General features: G+C 42.9%; 1 protein-coding gene across 1 annotated transcript in view; it reads left to right on the plus strand.

Annotated features, from left to right (window-relative positions):
- Positions 1–17,566: 17,566 nt before the first annotated feature.
- Positions 17,567–21,174, plus strand: part of col5a2a (collagen, type V, alpha 2a) — a 32,382-nt gene continuing 28,774 nt past the window's right edge. Inside the window, exon 1 of the mRNA XM_062402692.1 lies at positions 17,567–17,808. Coding sequence (XP_062258676.1) covers positions 17,721–17,808 — 88 coding nt within the window. The 5' untranslated portion in view covers positions 17,567–17,720. The remainder of the gene's footprint in view (positions 17,809–21,174) is intronic.

A 21,174-nucleotide genomic window follows, 5' to 3' on the forward strand; every position in this document is an offset into this window, starting at 1 on the left:
AGCATAACAATATTAACAGGAACAGAGGAAACGCTACCGTAAATTGCATCAATCTGAAAATGGGAAGATAACAAAGTCACGTAAACAAAGAATGATAAAGGGATGAATATAATATCATAAAATAGTAAAAGAGATGAGAATAAGATATAGATTCAATAATAATAAAAAATATTGTATAAAATATATAATAGTAAAATACTAAGAGAGATTGGAGAAAGTTGATTAAATAAAATATGATCATAATAAATACAATGATGTGAATAACTTGAAATAATCCAAAAATGCCTGTAAAATTACAGATCTTCTTATTTCCCTTTTGTAAATCCACTCCCACATATTCACAACAGAGAACTGTTTAAAGCATTAAACCATAAAACAGTCTCCCTGCTGTTAAATATAACATTGAGATAATCATGGCAAATCAAATATAGTTTAGAGAGACCTCTGTCTCATCTTATGAAGGTGATGAATTGTCTTTAAAGTTCAAAAAAAGGTATGTGACATCTGATACAACTACATTAAACATTGTGTGAGGGTCAGAGAGACACTGGAACATCTTCATCAACAGATCATCAACCATGTTTGAATGTGTGAGGAAAGTGTCTGAACATGAACTTTTCCAGAAGCCGATTCCAACATGTAACAGGAGGAAACAGATGTTGTATCGACTCCACTCACTCTCTCAGTCTCTGCTCAGATCATCAGGCTGTGGTGATGATCTGAACATGCACATGAAGGAGTGCGTCTGTCACAGTGCAATATGGATCCACTCCACTGGAGGGGGCACTAACCTAAAGATTAAGAGTTACTTTTAAACAATGCCCTGAGTCTCATCATTACAAGAAAAGTGGATTAAAAGCTAAAGGGATCTATACTATTTATGTTTTGATCTTTGCCACTATCCTTCCTCCCTGTGGGTCCTGATTAGTTTAACACGTTTCACGACCATAGCAAAAGAGATCATAATTATAAATATATACATATATATATGAATGTATATATACACCTGCATGTGTGTGCCTGTGCATGTCTGTGCATGTGTTTGGGGCTAATAAATGCATCTTAATCTTAACGTTAATCTTAATCTTAAAAAGTACATTTTTTGAGGCCTTGTTTTCAAAGATAAAATGAAACCATTGAAACAGGACGATTTGTGCATTTATGTATTTTCCAATATGCACTATGTATTCTGTCCACTAGAGGGGGCCCTAACTTTAAATATAAAAAAACACATAGGGGAACTTGTGTTTGATTCACAGAATCTTTACATAATTACTAAAAAGTTAATCAAAGGATGCTATAGTATATATGAAAAAACACCATAGGATTTTATAAGATAGTGGTCAAGCTCCCTATTGCATAGAAAACACGTTTTAATGCATACAGGTCTTCAGACAGGAGAAGACTGACTATGTGACAGACTTTATACAGGTGGCAGGAAACCATGTTAATGTTTGAAGATTAAAACTGTTTAAAGCCTGCAACACGTTACAGAGCTGTGTGTAACAGACATTACACACAGCTGGGGGGGGGGGGGGTGGTCATGCAGATGGAACAGTTTCCACTCTCATTGTTTAAATGAAGAAAAGTGAGCTGGGATCTGAATTACTCTGCTCATTTGTGTTCAGGTGACGGAGATAATTTAATTTCCCCTCTCAGTCGGCCCCTGTGCAGGTTAAACCAGGTGAGCAGAACCTGAACATGGTCCCTGAACGCATCACAAGATCAGATCTGTTGCTTAAAAGACAGATCAGCTTTGCAAAAGGATGAATGTGCAAAGAAACAGGTCCGTCTCTTATTGTTACAAACTTCCAGGGGACGCTGCCCTGAGCTCGTCTCCTGATGTGACCTCACAGACACCTCTGCTCTGACAGGATGTTTCTATTGGCTGCGTCACCACCTGACACTTGGGTCTCTCGCGGCCCTCAGGCCCCTTTGTGCCATCTCCCAAACCACATCTTCACGTGCTTCTGCATCTCATCTGCATGAAGCAAAGAGCAGAACCAGGCTAATGTGCTAATGCTAGCATGGTACCTCTTTTAAAAGTAGAAGGAAAACAAATACTTTCCTAGTTATTTAAATGTTACATAACTTAAAATACTCATAATTACATAATAAAGTTTGATGCTTGTGCAGGCTGATTGAATCGAGGCCATTGTATTGTTAATGGCATGGCTCTCTTCTTACTGGTATTAAACCTCATTAAACTGGTCTTTAAATTGGTATTGTTCTTCTCTATTTAGGGTATTAACTCTATCAGGGGGAGAACATGATCAGAACAAAGCACTGAATCTTTCCTTCAGGAGCACATTGCTCAAACATTTAAATAAAGTGCAAGCGGGGATTGGCCGAGTAGAGCGACTCCAGTAGATGTCTGCGCTGGAAAATGGCGTTGAGCGAGGCCAAGGGAGACATTTTGAAAGGAAGTTGGCAGGAGTGTGACGCTGCTGCAGTGCGGATGATGAAAAACATGCCCCTCGGGAGCAGAGCTGAACATCTTAAAGAAACAGTCCGACAGTTGAGATGTGATCTAGAAAGTATGATGATGAAAACAGTGTGAAGAGAGTGTGAGGAACAGACAGAGGATGTTCAGACGTTAGTCAAACAGCAGAGGACTGTGAGAGGTGAAGGGAGGGGAACACTGAGCTCCACACTGAGAGGAGCCCAACAGCAGAGGAGCCATTACACCACTTCTGTGTGGCTGCAGCTCCCACAAAGACACAAAGGGTTTGAAGATTAACAACACAACAACTGGGTCCTGTTGAATACTACGTGCTACCTAAAACACAACCAAACATTTCCCTGAGTCATGAAACAGTTCCACATTTTTTATCCTACGACAATGACGCCCTCGCAAACTAAAGTGACAAAGTGAAACTCTGCTTTAAAATTATGCGTGCAAGGATAACATTGACATTATAACAGCTGAACAGGACTTTTGCATGTAATATTTGCATTGGTCAAAGATTTTAAATATTTTTGTCCCTCTTATCAATGTTATTGCTTGTACAAATATTACTTTCAATTTAAAAGTTGTTTTATATTCCCAGATATGCACAAATATCAAAAGTTAAGAGTTGGGAAAAGGAAAATGTTTTATCAACATATTCTTCAGACGTATTTTGAACATGTGAAGAAAACCTATAAATGTAAAATCACAATATATAAACTTTCCGTTCAATAAAAGAAAGATCCTCCATGGCCTCTGTTTCAACTTTTTTTGGCAAATACATCAAAGCTCGTGAATTTGGATCTTTCAAACTTGTAGGTGCAAGGTCATGAAAACCGCAAAAATAACTTTTCATTCATCAGCCTATCTGACAAAAAAATGTAGTGTGTTCCCGGGGTTGTATTGTGTGTTTTCACAGACGTGACTGAACTCGCCACAACACCTCAACACTCGTTAATTCTTCAGCCGGGATGTGAAACCTGTAAACGTCAAGACCTGATTGGAAGTCATGTACAGTAAAGGCCACTAAATCATGAACATTGCATTAACAGCAAAAGCTTGTTTAAAATAAATGAATAAAACCCTTACTAAGATAAATTACCCTGAAATCACATAAGGAAACACAAAGATTCATCTACAAACACAAAATTAAACTTATTCTTGTATTTTTATTTCACTTATTGATGTAACCAGGCCTTAGCTGCCTTCTCTTAATGTTAGGGTTCAGTTTAAATACTAAATTTGACTTTTTATAATAATTTATATGGTCTTTCAAAGTGCACATTGTATCTTAAAAGTCTCTCTTTAAGGCTGAGACAGAAACATTCTCTTGGACCTTTTGTGTATTTTACGATTGAACTCAAATTGCAGGGCACGTGGATGAGAAATGCCCGATGCCACTTTAAAGTGCCACTCTCTACCCACATGTGAGCCGTGTGTCGAAAGGCGTCTGGTGGATTCTGACAGTTTTTATTGGGATGGCAGCATAAACGCTAACTCCTGCGTAAACACAAACCAAAGGCTTTGTGTTGACAAGAACTGTATAAATAAGGATTTGAATTTCTAGCCTGTCTGCCATCCGCAGAACAGAACAGAAGGGAAGACACATATACTGTTGCTCATGGGCCGCAGTCTGCAGGAAGCAGCGCTGCCAGTGGGATTCATACAACATCCTGCACATGCAGCACACATGCCACTAACCACTGGGGCAGCACATGTCGTGGTTCTGCCTGGGTCCTCTCTGCCTTTTGTTCCATCAACGCCTCCATGAGAATGGGACTCAGCAGTTAAATATCACTTCATAGAGGGCACAGGGATTCAAGCTTCACCGAAGGGGGGGGGGGGGGGGCCTGCACCAGGAAGCAAGCGTCATTAGCTCAGAGCTTCCAGTCGAATGTGGTGAACAGCTCTGAGCACTGAGGTCATTGGATTGGTGTGAAGGCTCCTCCCCCTCGGTCCGTGTCACTTCTTTCATAACTCAAAGTTCACGACTGCATGAGTTTAAAATATGATCTTCATTTTTAAAAACAACATAAAAACCTCGGAATGGTTGGAGCAACAGCATCGAGATATTTTACAGGTTTGATTTATGCAAAGAAATAAAGTTTCTGATGATCACTGAGAAGAAAGAACCAAACACAACAGAGCTCATCAGTTTTAGGGAGAAACCAAAAAAAAAAGGGGGGTATGCCTGTAAAGCGATATTGAAACATGACTCATCTTGAAAAACTAAAGAAATCCCAGTGTTCATTTTGAAGTCATGGGAATATGTAGTACTTTCAGATAATAAGGCAGATGACCCTGGCTTACGCTCTAATTGGATTAGAGGAGCAGTGGACATCTGAAAGGAAAAAGACGGCCTTCAGATATAATGAGACTCACATATCAAACAATTCTGAAGGAGCAAACTGGATTTATGTTTTTTTTTATATGACAAATTATTTGTTAATTAACTAGTTGTGATAATGAACAGTATATTTTGTATCTTGCAGATGATTAAGTATTTTAAATGCAAGATTATTTCATGTGTTTGATTTGACTTTATCACCTTTACTCTGCTACGTTCAGGTTTCAGGTCGAACATGTAACATCCTGTGGCTTTAAGACAACTACCCAACACAACTTTTCTTCATCCTCTGGTTCCAGCTCTTTATTGAAGCAGTGTGGGTTTGATCAATTGTTGGCTGCACATTATGACAGTGGAGGAGGAAACGGCTGATTTACCTTTGCACCAGGGCTCCTCTATACCTCATGTCTTTGTGCTTGTGCATGTATTCATGTAGTGTACATGTGTAGATTACTGCGGGTGTATTGGTACGTGCAGTCTCACGGTGGACGAATCACAACACGTCCAAATCACTGCAGCAGTAGTCGTATCACAATGGAACAGACCGACAATTCATATGTTGGCTTACATAACAACACAAAACACTCTGGATTGTAAATGCAGAAACACAGTTTGCTGTTAGAACCTCAACAGGACCATTGTTCACATGAAGCCAAGCAGGAAGCAAACATTTACATTTAAACACATAAATCTAATTGAGTTGCTCACAAGACAAAACGACCCTGTGAGCTCCACTCAGCACAAGTCGGTACAGGACGCGTGAGGTGCAGTCCGTGAGTTATTGGAGAGGAAACTCAACAAGCTGTCAGAGCCTCGCAGCTGAAGAAGAGACGACAGGAGACACACAGGCCCATCGCTGTGGGCGGAGTCGAGCAGCGCCGCTACCTGTACCGACCGCAACCCGACATGGTTGAATAAATAACTTTTTTGAAGAGCTGCCATTACTCAGCCATCAGCTATTTGTAGCGTTACCTGCCCGGGGGGGTCGGCCTCCCTGCTCCATCACTCAGCTCTGTAGCGAGTCTCTTTCTGCTGTAAGGCCTGTGAACACATTACGGGAGTGTCTGCACAGGCAAACAGAAACTGTTGTCACAGGAGTCCAGGGAGGCTGAGGTGATAACTTTCCTTGCTGCTGCTATTCAGAACAGCTCGTGGTGTTTTTACAACCGGGGTTTTCTTGCAGGCTGTGGCTCAGTGGTGTCAGGTTTCCATTCCATTCTCTCTTATTAGTGACAAATCAGATTTGTTGCCCCTGTTTTTCTCTTGACGGCTCTTTTGTTGTACAATGGAAGCTTCTCTGTGTGAGTTGCCTCACGAGGATTTCCATGGTTCTCTTTCTTTTCCGAGAGGAACTAGACTTCTTCTTCTTTCCTCTTGACTCACAGACCTCAGAGTGATAAATTACCCTGGTACATTCCAGTTTGGGCTGGAGGAGACCCCCACTCACCAGACACACACATGGGTGGTTTACCCATCTGCAGAAGCGACTGGAATATGAGGGCCATGATTTTTCTCCCCCCCCCCTCGGCTGTGGAAAGAAAGGCCTCACACACACACACACACACACACATCATCCTAATAAAGTGTGACATCACCAGAGTACACGCATTTGTTTTATACCCAGTCATTATGCTTGTGTTGTGGACTATAACTTTCTCATAAGAAACTAGGCTCCACTGGAACTTTTCTTTCTTGAAATATGCAATTGCAAATTACAACCATGTATAAAACGCTCACAGACACTTATTCAAAGGTTTTTGGACACAGACGTCGATAGATCGTACGCAGAGACACTTGTCCTTGAACTATGGAGTTCTTTGAAGCTCGTCCTCAGTGAGATGTTAGGAGAGATGGATCCAGTTCATCCCTAAGAAGCCTGGAGGATTTCTGCGTCCGTGTGCAGAATTGTTCCCCAGCTTGTGGTCACACGGGCTCGGATGAAAACTGCTCCTGCTATTTCACCACAGCTTTGAGCAAAACTGTGGTTTAAAATGGACGTGAAAGAATCAAGTAGCTCATACTGCGGAGACGAAATGGAAAGTATGATCACGTAGAAAACCAATACTTGTGGTTTTAGAAGGCTGGTCTCTGGCTATAGCATCTTTTTTTTACATTATAATTCTGCATTGAAGGGCATCAAGCTGCGTCTCCTGGAGATAATCGTGTGATACATGATATTTAGCTGTACTGTGAGTCTGGAACATAATGAAACACAACAGATTAAGATATAAACTCTGCTGTAGGAATGGTTTGAGAACTTTTAATGGATGTGAGTGGAGTCAAATCTAAATTGTGTGACTACCCAGTATGTCCTTTAGCAACTGAAGCTGTAGGTAGTGAGGAATACAACCAGAATGTCTGGAAACACTCATACAACAGGGGGGGGGGGGCTAAGATTATACTAATTCTAGCAGCAAACAGATTCATGAGGTCATAGACGTGGGCAGTGAGTTCATGAGTTGAGCAAAGGTTCAATTATAAACTTTGACGATGTGTGTAGCCTACAACCAATGTCTACAACAAGATGTTCCTCTCCAGTCCATCAGGTGGCAGTAATGCAGAAGACTACACAATAACTACACTAAATGACTACAAAAAAATCCCTGGAAAAGTGCTTGATCAATTAGGGATCTTCAGCACTGCAAGTCCAAAGGTTCCTTTACCTACATGAAGTCATACCCATGTGAACTTTTTGGGGGGTTAAAAGATTTCCCCGGAACTTGTAGAAATGCACAGATAGGGAAAATTGCATAGTGATTTTGATTTGATTTGCTGATATCTGATAGACACTGGTTACTTCAGGGTGAAGAGAACATGCATCTGTTCGATAGCTTTATGAGAACTGCTGAGAAAACGAGGTAACTGCCCGTCTTACGAGTGCCATACTTTCTCTAATCCTCTGGAAGCTTCTCTCATCGTTGAAACTGTTGCTGCATGACTTACTCCATGATGCCTCTGGGACATCTCAATCTGATCATAGAGCATCAGATTGAGCTCAAGTATGTCTTCGTCTCCTCAAGTCCAGTCTGAGCCCCCATCAAACATCAGCGCATGGCCAAGTTCCTGCCAGTTTCCAAACATTTTGACAACAGAGCTCCAAACCCCGGGGCCATGCAAAGAGCTCTAAGACTTTATAAAGCCTCGGCTGGGATCACAAACATTCAAGTCCAGTCCTGCTTCACGGTGAAGGCTTCAAGTGGGATACTTTGGCTGGAAAAGTTAAGGCTTCACATTTTCTGATTTAGCTTTTAAAACATTTATTTTGCTCAAGTAGATGGGTAACGAAAAAACTAAACAAAGTTAACAAATACACAGAGCGATTTTCTGGGGATCATGAAAATCCACATCCAATTTCATGTAACTCGTGCCAGTAGCTCCCAAGACAACTTGTCTTAATGGTCAAGATGCGACGCACTGGTCCTGCTAACTAATGGTCATTTAACATCTATCACCAGCAGGTCAATAGTATGTATTATACTTAAATGGTAAAAGTCTTTATTATGATTAAGCCATAGTAAAGAAAAGTAGGTGAACCAATTTGGATTTACCTGCATTTAGATCTTCATCGAAGTATCAATACGAACCCAATATATGATATATATTGATCATGTTGAATAAATCAGTGGAAATGCAAACTCCTCGGCCGATCACACAAACAAATGATCGAGTTAGTGAACCTGGAGTCCAACCGGAACTAAGAGACTACACCTTTGAGTCCTGTGAGACCAGAATAGAAGTAAGATGGCAGTTGATTCAAGACATTTCCCATTTTCACCCACAGCCACACAATGGATTGATCCTTCAGGGCCTTGGAGCAGATGCTTTTCATGTGATGGTTGCTGTTGATGCTAAAGGTGAAGGGGGGGGGGGGGTCACCAACCAAACAGGCGACAACATGATTCTTCACAAGAATTCCATGGCCTCCATCCAATAGTTGGTTAGGGTGACAGAGGTGGACTGACGCCTGCATGTTTCATTGCAATAAAAGCTTTTAATTGTTTTTGTATTAAAATAAAATCCCACAATTTTTGCACTAACCTTCTCAAAACAAAGGTAGAAAGTTGGATCATTAGTTGCATGTTTAAATCCACATCTGTGTTGAGGAGGAGGCTTGGGAGGAGCTGAGGAGGAGATGTTCTGTGGGCAGCAATGAGTAAAGACCAACTCAGTCTTGTCTGGAGTAAAACTTCAAACTTCACAGTCAGAATTCAAGTGAAGAGTGAATTCAAACTGCTTGGTCCTTGTGAATCTCTGCGGTGGCTGGTCACGTTGAGCAGTCAAAGATTTGGTTGAGCTATTGAGACATTTTCATATTTTCCCCAGTCGCTTGCATCGTCTGAGCAGCCGTGGCCTCATGGGAAATCAGTCAACAGAGGCAAAAAAAACACTAAATGAATGGTTACTTCTCTAACCTCCCACTTGCACCAGAACAATTTCCCTTGAATTTTTGTCTGGTGACGATCAAATGCAGAATTATCTTTTAAAACATTGTGCAAATATAAAAAGAACAATGTCTACAGTGTCACTAACCCTTAGACATTTGAACGTAAGAATGTTTTATCACTTGTTCCAGTGAGATGTGTGAGGTTATATCTCGACCACCAGTTTCCCCTTCTGGTGCCTCTCCACTGCTGCGTCTGGAAAGTAAACAAATGTCTGAGTCCGGCGCTCGGAGGCAGGACTTCCATCCCCCTCAGAGATAGCTGGCCAATGACTCATGCTCAGTGGCCTCAGTCCTCCTCACTTTTTCCACAAGGTGCAAATCATTTCCCCACAACCATGTAAAACCAAATGTACATGTGGTTCGGCATTAGGCCGCTCTGAAAACCTTCACACCACTTATTTGCTCTGGTCGTTCCGGTTCCCTGGTGGTTCCTAGAGGAGACAACCACCGAGTGGCTGAAGGCCTCAAGGAGGAGTGCAAATTCCCAGCTTCCTATTTGCCTTCAGCAGAGTAACAAGTTATATGTGTAGGCAGACATATGTGTTTCTACTGTATTAGGTTTTCTGGAGTGTTCAGGTGACGGACATATCACATGGATTTGTCTACAGAAGAGCTCTCAGCATCCTTATTAGTATCTTCTACGCGAATGGCAATGCTTTTTCATCCTGAGGTATTTATGTTCCTTACAAACGTCACCAACACACTTACTTGCTGGCGGTGAATCCTCCAGGGGCTCATTTAGACGATTAGCTTGGAGGCTGGCTCACAGCCCCCTCTGCAGAATGTCGGGAGAGTATCTGGAGTTCAGCGCATGTCTGGAAGCAACACTAAAGGCTGCAGGTTCGGTTCCTTGCAAACTGTCCTGCCACCTTTCAGAGGAAATCCCTGAGTTTACCTGCTCTCTGCCTGTGAGACTGTGAGACTTTGATTGATGACTGTTGTGTTGTGGCTTTCTCACTTCATTTGTCTCCGACATTCCTCCTGGGTGTTCGGTTTTAGAGGTTTGTGGAGACTTGTTCCAACAGCTCCTGGACCGTCTCCTATTTAAGAGCATTCATTACCAATATAAAGTCAGCACCACTGTTCGAAGGAGAAACGAACAGTGGAAGGTAAATAGACACAAGACACTGGGCTTTTTCAGACAGTTCACAAATCTGCAGGAAGAGGTTAACAATGCTGCCCACTCTCTCAAAAGCTCCTCTTCTCTAAATGTCACTGCTTTCTTTTTAAATGGAAAGAAAAGGCTTTACCTGTTGCTCCATTTGTTCAAAACAACAGTTTAATGAGATGATTTTACAGGGAAAATGTGACAAGACTCATAACAGGTGAGAGCCCAAATACAGACATCACACGGTGAACGTTTCCCGGCTCCGGTTGCACAGGTATCCGGCCAAGTAGGGTATCCCCGATGTCCTCCTCCCTCGCCAGGAGTTTCAGCTCCTCTTAAAGGAATCCTGAGGAGTTCCCAGGCCGGATGGGAAATGTAATCCCTGCAGGGATCTTCTCCAGGTTGAGCCTGCACAGTTAAAACCTCCTACGTCCAACTGCCCCAGGAGGACTCCTGATTTAAAACCCCAAACCACCTCAATTGTCCTCTTCTGATTAATGTCTGAACTCCTCACCCCGTCTTCAAGGCTGAGCCCAGTCACCTGAGGGGGGGAACGGCTGCTGGTATTCACGTGGAAGATGCTGGTGGACTCACAGAAGAACTGAAGAGAGCAAAGGAAAACAAAGTAAACACACAAGTAGCATTAATCAAGGTGCGGTAAGGCAGAGAAAGACAGGAAGTGAAGTGATCTGAAATTATTAACAACAATAATTATCAAAGTAAAGCAGGAAATAAACTCAAATAGTGCAGAAACAGATAAAAGACTAAAGCAAGGAAAACAACAAGGCCAAAGTCTGTTAACACAATATGAGTCCTTCAAAAGATCCACAAAAACAAACCAAAAGTCCAGAACACCAGCATATCACTTTCACTCTTAGAAACTACATTTCCAGACATCAGTAGAAGTAAGTAAAACTTGTTTACTGACTACATGCCAATTGTCTAACACCAGAATACAGACGTACAGTAAGCTGCTAGCTGGTGAGTATTCAGTAGAGTCAGAACATTCCCTCAAATAAAGCTAAAAAGTTATTTATTCGATGGTTCAAAACAGAAATGTTGATGTTGTGCTACATGTCTCTGATGTGAATTCCTTAGGACGATAATTCTGCCGTCCCAAAGTGAGTTGTCTACTGTATAATATCTAGATGATAGTGAATAAATCCTCTCTATGGAACATGTGTCATGGCAGAGGATTCCTTCGGTCTGTGTTCTCGTTCTCTTGAGGATTAAACAGGAAGTGGGAGGAAACAGTTAATTTCTCTTTGGGGTATAGTACGCTGACCCGGGGTCGGCTGCAGCGCACGGTGTTCACATGTTGGCCCTAGAGGAGGGGCCCCCGGTGTAGGTTACTAAGTTTCCTGCATTTACACTCGAAGGAAATGTGCTACATGCTAAGAACAACAAACCCCCCCAGGCCAGAAGACTTGTGGATTAGATGATCAAAGAAGCACTTGAGGGTGAGAAGAGTTTAATCCTCACTTACAGGACCTCGCAGGCATCGGTTAAACCAAACGGGGGGGGGGGGGGGGGGGGGGGGGGTGAATAGTAAAAAAACCTGCAATGCAAACATTCATAGTGTTTTTACATGAGAGCAGTCATGTAACTTTGCTAATACATTATTTATTCAGCCCTGGTGGCTCATTATTCCCAATTAAAAACACTGTCCGAGTCTGTTGATTGATTCAATAAGTATATTTTCTAATTTCTAGTTTCACCCGAACAAATCTACCATTGTACATTTTGTACATTTGATGCAATTCCCTTTAAGGAAAATACATTTTCTTGTTTAAAGTTGTCTCCTGTCATTAACTTTATTGTATTGGCCTCAGAAGTCTTCTGGGTTAGAGGGGGGGTGGGGGTTGGGGCGAGATGACTTTTGCAGATGAGCCAGGATCGTGAAAATACATGTTGGGAGGAAGGGGGGAGTCATCCCAGCCGTGGCAGCGGTGGATCCAGGCGTCAGTATGAGCAGGAGACATCACGGGGGGGGGGGGTCTTCTCTCCTGGAGCTGCTTCAGTTTCACTTGGATTCATGTCAAACTGCCACCGTGTGGATCCCAATGCAAAACAAAAGCCTCAAAGTCAAAATACAAACTCATGGAAAATAAACTGTTTTCACAATTTAACTGTGTCTTTGTTTTGCAAACAGAAAAAAAGTAATTAATGTTTTTATCTGCTCAATTTAAAAACACATCTGTTTACAGCCGCCCCCTAAAACACAGCAGCTCGGCTCAGATGTCCAAGACACACAGGTTTCCAGATAGATTTGATTTGATCAGATTCCTCCAATCACATCCATCGTGGTTCATGGCTCAGCTCCAACCTCCATTTTGAATTGTAATACACAGGAATGTACCATTAAGTCTGCCAATAACTTTCCTCTTGAACTTCTCAAACACACATTATTTATACTTTTGTGGTCAGAGCTTCCAGACTCTGGAAAAGTCTGCATGAAGCAATAACTATAACCAATCCAGATTTTTTTATATTATTATTTATAGAGCATTTTTGCACCTTTACTAGACAGCCGTCAGAGCGAGAGATGACAGGACCTGGGGCAGGAAGATGGGGGGATTACATCGCCACACACAAACTGGGAATATAAGGGGCGGGCTGAGAGGAACTGGTTCTTACAACATGTGACCGAACCACGTCAGTAACCAACAGGGACACTGGAAGGTGTGGGGAGAAGCTTGTCATCCCAGAGAAGGAGGGCTGTGATATTTGAATATGGGTATAACAGCATGGACACACTCTCCTGTAAGACTTTGAGCTCATGTTGCTTGAATTACAAGCGACAGAAATAGTTGTGGATTCACTGGATCCTGTCTCACCTCTGCACAGCTGGCCACTCCTGATGTCCAGTGGGTGGGAACCCTGGACTGGAAGCTGGAGAGTCACCGGACACACTGGTTCTTCTTTCTACACTGTTAATGGTCTTTCTGTTGACCACCAGGACTCTTTCAACATTTCCCCTTTAAATCTCCCTTGAATCCTCCCTTTACAAAATGTATTTTAATGTTTTCACAAATTATTGTTATAAATAAAGTTGGTATAGATAAGATTGTTATTGTGCAGCTGAACGTCATCTAGGTTTCTTTTCATCTCTGACAGGATCATAAACTATATATATATATAAATATACAACACAGAGGTCTGCATTTTACAATGGGCCTCATGTGCGTCCCATCTGCTCCACATTCTTCCTGTCCGGTCCAATAGCAACGTTTACACGACAGCAACAAGAGTAGAAGTCTGTGGATTCAAATGGGATCTTTGAAAAAGTCCAGGTTGAAATGATACCAGTTCCTGGTAATGGGCAGATAGTGAGCTGCTGGTGTGGGAGCTCCGTCTGCAGAGGCTGTGTATCGTGATATTTGTCAAGCGTAGCCTTGGTGACTTAGACAATGTTAATTATTTCCATTCTGTGGTGGAATCCAAAGCCAGAGTTACAGTAGATTGTGTCAGAGAAGCCTCCTTGTCGTCTACGTCTATCACAACACCATCAGATCCATGTGCACCGAGCACGTCAGACCACAAAGTACTGATGACACATATCAAGGTGTTTCAAGTATTAGTGGAGGAGAATGTGTGACGTGTTAAAGCAAATTCATAGAAACGAGGGCTTGGGTTGGCAGTCCTGGGAAACCACCACTCTGCAGACGCTCCTCCTCCTCCTCCTCCTCCTCCTCATTACAAGGAAATAAAAACTCATACCAGGAGGAGTTCATTAGTCAGGGAGGAGACGCTGGAGTGAAATGGAGGATGAAGCCAGTTATTGTCATCTACTTCCTTCTACTGGAGCCTCGTCCAAAATTGTTGGTTTAAGATGTAACCAGTAAACAGTACTGGTATGCAAATCTCTACTTGACTACATTTCATACAAATGTGTGTGAATCAAACCATTATTTTAAGTTCATATACAAAGTTTTGTGCCGTCACTCTGGCTAAAGCATTTAACTTGAATAAAACCAAGGGAACTGGGATCCTTGTTGTGCAGAGTTACATCTGGGTTGAGAGAAACACAAATATCTGCTCTACAACAGGCGTCAGGTTACAGGGCAGCAGGTGGCTCCCGCTTCAAGTCTCAGGGAATAAAGCCTGAGTCAACACAACTCAGACTTCAGAAATATCAAGTCACACTTACCTGCAAGTGACAGAAACACAAAGGAGAAACAAAACATGGAGATTTCAACGGCAGTCGACAAAATGTGTTGAGACATATTTTCACCTATCAGATACATGAAGTATCAGTCCTCCTCTAACTAAGCTTTTAGTTTCAAACCAATGATACAAGAAACTTGAAGAAATTGTTATTAATATGAGTGAAAACAACAAAATGAATGAGCTGAATGAAAATGAATAAATCAGTACACAAGTTTACTGTTTGAGTGTGTGTCTTTTATCTACAGCAACAAAAAGTTGTGCTAAAGGAGTCATGGCACAAAACAAACAACAACTGATGACTGCAGCAGATAATCAGTTTATGCTTGACTGATGTAAACTTTGTAGTCTGCTGTGTCCCCTGCATTATGCACGTTTTATTTTATGTTTTATTTTACCACACACACACAGTATTTAGTTAACCTTGTACTAATCAGAAGTAGAATGGATATAGCAACTCAACTGTAACCTCAAACCCGGTACATTATAGTATTCACTGGGATAAATCAGTTATTTTTCCATGCTCTGTGTGGAAATACACATTATTCATAACCTTGACCTGATATTCTGCAGCCTCTCCAGCCTGCACTGTTTCATTCAGTCCGAACACAAGAGGAGAGAAGTCACGATCTTAAGGCAGGAAGCGGATTATGATCTCCAAAATCTGAAAAAGTAATAATCCTTCTTTTTCATGTTACTGTTCGTGGTGACAGGATAATGACAGCACCTGACATTTGTTCATAACTTCGACCTTTTATGTAAAAAGAAACCGGACTTTGTAGATTGATGCCTGTTGGACGGGAAGCGGATCACACAAGGAGCACGTTGCAACATGCCAGCAAAACTTTCATGGTTTAAAAATATATAACATAAGTACCTGCAGGTTGGGTTTGAGGCAAGTATTATAAATAAACCCAATGTTCATACCCGCTACTATTTATATATGACTTTACAATATACAGCGTAATAATGGCAAGAAAAGGACACAACCTTCAAGTGGAATAGTTAGAATATCATGTTTCTTCTTCACGTGATAATAATCCACTGAGAAATCCAAGAACTTTGCAGCAAAGCGTCAATTCTGATGGTTAATTAGAATATTCACCTTTTTCTGGTTTTGCTTTCAGAGGTGAAATCGATATAAAAGGAGCTTTGTCAGTAGGTTCAATATGGAAGAGTTAGTTTTCCAGTTTCTTATTTACAAACTCTCTGGCGTCTCTGTTTGCTTCAGCACGCTGCCGAGTGTCACTTAGTGGATGTTCATTCCTTCAACTCAAATCACAAATGGCGTCGAGTCGGCCCGGATAGACGATGCCACCGAGCCGACCAATCACAGCTGGATGCAGCTTAATGTTGTTTACTTTAGAAGAAATCACTTGCACAGTAATCTTCTTTTGAGCCCACAGGGGACTGGCCATGATTTACAAGAACCGATTCCCAGAGCACCTACTCTCCCACCGTTTTTGGGCGAACGCTCTGCGACCGGCGGTGACAGCTCGGCCCTGATGTTTCCTCTACCCGTCGGTTCTCAGAGAAAATACAACTGATGCTTCTTGTGAGTCCTGAAGCGGAGGGAGCTTCAATTGGCCGACCTGCGGAGGGGCAGGGCCGGCCAGAAAACAGCTGTCGTTCTCATTAGCCCTCCTCTAGGCTCTTAAACACCTCCCCCATCTCCCCCCCAGCCCCTCTTTCTATACACACACACGCACAAACACACACCCTGTCTGATTGAAAGTCAATCACCTGATGCTTTTAGCGCCTTGTGAACACGACACACAGCTGTTTCCTGTCGTACAGTCCAAAGTGTGACGCGAAGCTTGGGTGAGAAACTTTGGTGTCATTTCAAAAAGTGGAATGTGTTTCATTCAGACTTGTGACTTTGATTCATTGTAATTTACATCTAAAAATAAGATGGAGCCGATACTATGACATGACTTTGTGGCTTCTATAAGTTTTCAAAGTCAAAATCTTTTATTTGTGTAGATGGTAACATCATGTTTGTGTTCAGAGCCCATTCTTCCGAACCAGGATTCATCATATTTGGATGAGACGGTGACAAATTGTCCATCAGATCAGACCCACCATTCAGCTGTTATTTCTCCATGTTTCTAATTTTGCCAAAGATGAATTGGTGTCAATTCCTCATAAAGCAGTTTCTCTATGAGAGAACACAGAGTCAAGATGTGCATTAAATCTGATAAAGGACTTTAAAACCTTGTTGGTGCGTCACAATGAAAGTTTGGGCTATTCTTGGTTTGGTGTCATCAGACGTAGTGGCTCAGTGGCTGGAGTCCATGTTCTCTACATGTCAAGAGGTGCTGACCTCAGATCTGTCTCTAAATTTACATTCTCAGGGATGACCACCTACGACCAGGACCACCCATGGTGACTCGCAGTTCTCAGTTTGCCTCTTATCTCTCTTTCTCTTGTCGTCACTCAGGACAGTTTTAATTTAAAAATGATTTCCTCGGATTCTACAAGCCAACGAGAAATCTCGTGTGCTCCATTTCCCAAACTGCAAATTTCTCATCTCAAAAACAATAGAGTGATAAAACTCTATTCTTGCTTTAATTGCCCGGTCTCGTCTTTCTGCTCTTCTCGCTCGGTGTCCCACAGACGGCAGTAAAACAGCCTTTTTATGATCTCACTTAGCAACCACTTCTGAAGAGAGGCAGAGAAATCAGGGACATCTCGGGACAAGCAAAGTCATGTTGTCTTTCTTCTTCTTCTTCTTCTTCCTCCGTCCTTATCTCTCCACCGGCATCTTTTCACGTCCTGTGGCTCCGAGGGTTTAAGACGGATCACGTTTTGAAAGGAAGCGACACGAGACTCGAAGGAATCACTGGAAACTATGAGAAAACTTGTGAACATGGGTGTAGTTCTCCCACAGCCTCAAAGCCTGTGAGAGGATGGTTATGGGAGAGGGCTGACAAAAGAGGGGAGGGATGGATGGTGGGTGTGTGTGTGTGGGGGGGGGAGGAAAATTAGGCCCGCCAGCATTCTTCTCATTTAAAGCTGTAACTACACAAAAAAAAAAAGAAGGCACTCACTGCAGTCGGGGCTGGGTCTGCTCGCTGCTTACAAGGAGAGGCACTCTGGTCCTCATGGTGGTGCAGTGATAACCTGGGCACCTTTTCTATTTTTTTTTGGGGAGCTTTTTTCTTTGCACACACACGGGACGGCTCATGTCTTTCTTCTAGACACGATGAGCTCTGTGCGTTTAAGGACTTTCCTTTTTCTGGTGGTCTCCGTAGCCCAGGTTTTGATCGTTACATGTCAAGACGCGGACAGTGGTAAGTGGAACCCCCCCCCCCCCCCCCCCCCCCGACCCCGATTCTTCTCTGCTGTTCGGTTCTCAATGTGCGAAGTTGGCTGAAACCTCAATCGTTGTCTTGTTGTGTGAAGAAGTTGTGTTTTTAGTTGGAGCAGCTTCTTTATTGTCTCTGTGGTTTAAAGCGACTCCTCAAAGTGTGGTTTTTAATGCTAAAGGAAAAAGTAACTTCGGATAAGTCTTATTCTGTTAATTTCCTACCCTGTGTATTGGTTTTATTTTGCCAAACTTAATTCTGCTGGTTCATGACGACCTTATTGTCCAATGCCTTGTTCTCTACTGGACGGCAGTGAATTCATGTAGAAACAATGGAGAACATGAGAAGTTGCATCTCTATTGTCGGGGGTTGTAGACGAACCCTACTTGGTCATTGAAGAGCAGTTTACAGTAGAAGAAGAAGAAGATGAGAGAAGCTCGGCTGTGGTTATCCACGATTTGGTGGACATCTGTCAGTGATCACAGGTGATGTCACCGTCTGGCACAGAGAAGGGGGGGAAACGAGCACCTTTGTGGTTTTTACACGAGCTCCAGCCCTTTGGAAACATTCATGAAGTGTTACCCCCCCACCCCACCTCCCCCACCCCTCCTCCGCATTCGCTCTACATTGTACATCTGCTAAAAGAATTTGAGCCGCGGAGCTCGAGCGCCTCTGAGGGAACACAGCCTGGGCGCTAATGCAGGGCAGATGTGAGGAGACATGAGATGCTGTTGGACGCTCTGAGTTCCTGAGAGCGCCCTGAAGTCCTCAGCTGGAAACACGGAGCTCTGGAAACTCACCTCAGTGTTCTTGTTTTACTTGAACTGTGCTTTTCTTTTCCCTCCTCTGGAGTGTTTGATGTCCTGTGTCGTCACAGGGACGGTGTTGTTTCTACATGTATGATGTCATGGCCCACACTGAGCACTGGGGAGTTTAATGGACTGGGGCCCCTGATGGAGTTCGACGTTGAGCAGTGCAGCACAGACAGAGCTGTTTATTATTTTTAAGATATTTCTCCCCTCTGGATAATTTAACTTCTTTCTTTATTTCATTTACTCAAATGAGGTGGCTTTAATCTCTATGTTCAACGTGCAGAGAAGGTTGGGGGATAGAGGGGACCGGATATAGCACCACCTTGTGGCGAATGAAGCACAGAGCCCATAATGTGTCTCAAACTGTGCTGAAGAAATTATTCAACTCTACTATTGTTGCTCCCATTTGAAGAAACACTGATTTAAACCTATTTAACATTTCCTGGAATCAAGCTGCAACTCCACGGACCTCCACATCATTCTGCTGCTCTGACATGAGGCGGGGGGGAATTAACTCATGCTGGTGTTGAGTAGAACAAGAGTTGTTAGAGGCTGAGTTTAAAACTGCTCCTCCGCCCTTGTTGGGAAACCGTCTGAGTCCATGTTTGTTCAGGAGAAGCAGCGCAATGATCCTGCTTCTTTCCATGGAACAGTGGTGGCTGAGGTGATTGCATCTCCCCCGAATACAAACAGTGGAAAGTTGGTGGATTTTGTTGAGTCAGGGAAAATGTGGTTCACCAGAGTTTCTCTAGACAATGTTCTTGTGTGTGTGTGTGAGTGTGTGTGTGTGTGTGTGTGTGTGTGTGTGTGTGACTGGAATGGTGTTTGATGTGCAGACTTCTGGGCATTTGACACCACAACTTTTTAGCCATCGGTGTAGTTGTGTGAATAGAATGGATCCTGAACCCCCCAGAATAACCAGTAAAACTCAGAACACTTACAGTTTGATGAACACTGACCCTGAGCTACAATTACCAGTTGAGCGCCATTTTACTTTTTACAGGCAACTCGAATGGACTATTGCTGAAGAAAAGTCTTAATCCAAAATGTTTCAGTTTGATCCTAAATGGAAAAGGTCTCTGCTGAGGTCACTGGGACCATTGGACAGATTTCTGAGGGCTTTGGAATTCGAAATAAATCAAATCAGAAACATGTTTAAAGCAAATGTTGCAAATGTCTGCTCAATGCAATGATCCGGGTCTGGATGGAAGCCACATGCCTGCACATGTGCACAAAGTTCCCTCGCAGAAGAACTCAAGTTGGCAAATGAGATCAAGCAGCAGACGTTAAAGCTCACAATTGGAAAATGGTGACGCCAGCACAGATTATGGGATAAATACACAGTTCAGCCCCTCGAACAAAACCTGCAGCTCCGGTACACTGGAAGAAGCTGAGGTGTGGAGTGAGGGGTCGGGATATGAACATGGAAAAAGTCAAAAAAAAGTTAGCAATAGGGAACTGACGCCAATAACATGAAAATTCGACTCTATGCCCAGAGTTTAAACACAGATTCAGGCCTGAGTGTGTGTCTGTGTGTCTGTGTGTCTGTGTGTGTGTGTGTGTGTGTGTGTGTGTGTTTAAACATTAATCCTCCATAGCTGTAAAACATCTTCAAAGATGCCTCTTAGTGCCGGACATCAAAGCCACCAGACGCTCAGTCTCTGTGAAACCAGCAGCTCACTGGGATTCGTTGGCAGAGTTACACTGGTCCCAATGGTCACAGGGTTTATTTGATAGCCATCGCAAATCTACTGGTGCAAAGTTCTCTCTCACCGAGAGAAAAAAGAATCCAAATCAACCAAAGCTACGCTAGCTCACTCTGTCTCTCTCCTAAATTGCTTCCAGTTGTTGTTGCCACATCACTGACAGAGAAACAAATGGTCTGTTTTCTACCGAAGCCCAAACGTCCAAACATGTGAATTCAACCAGGTCCACAGACGGCTCTGATGGGAAACACATGCTGCATTTTTCAGCTATGACTTGATTACACGCCTCTTTCCCTGCACGGTTAAAAAAGTAGGTCGTGCTCACGGGATCACACTCGGTCCTGGACTCTGAGTTCGACCCAGATCCTCTCAGTGGTCTGATGTGTAGTGTCTGGACCTGGGACGTCCCGGTGCCACAGGGGACTGGAGCTGATAGATTTGTTTTTAAATGCAGCTGGTGTGAGGACTGCTCCATGGGAACCACTTATAAACCAAATTATTGCAGTCAGCAAATGGAGGTGCGGGGTGAGGGTGGGGGTGTGGGGGGGGGGGGTGGTGGGATGACTTCCAGATGTTAGAACAGTTGCTTTGGCAGTATTTGGAAAATATATTGAGAAAAACATAAAATAAAAGCTTTAGCCTTCAGGATAATTGGGAGGGAAGGAAGGCTGATGTAAGACATAACATGTCCATATTCGTTCCAGGGGACTGGAGCATGGATCCATGTGGTTCTCACTGGCTCTAGGTTCTTCCTCAACAGCCTGAGAGCAGACAGCCCCCCATCCTGAACACCTCCACAGGTTCAAGTTAAAGTAACTATTTGTTCCGAAGCC

Source organism: Platichthys flesus, chromosome 13, assembly GCF_949316205.1.
Source record: "Platichthys flesus chromosome 13, fPlaFle2.1, whole genome shotgun sequence".
NCBI classification, from domain to species: domain Eukaryota; kingdom Metazoa; phylum Chordata; class Actinopteri; order Pleuronectiformes; family Pleuronectidae; genus Platichthys; species Platichthys flesus.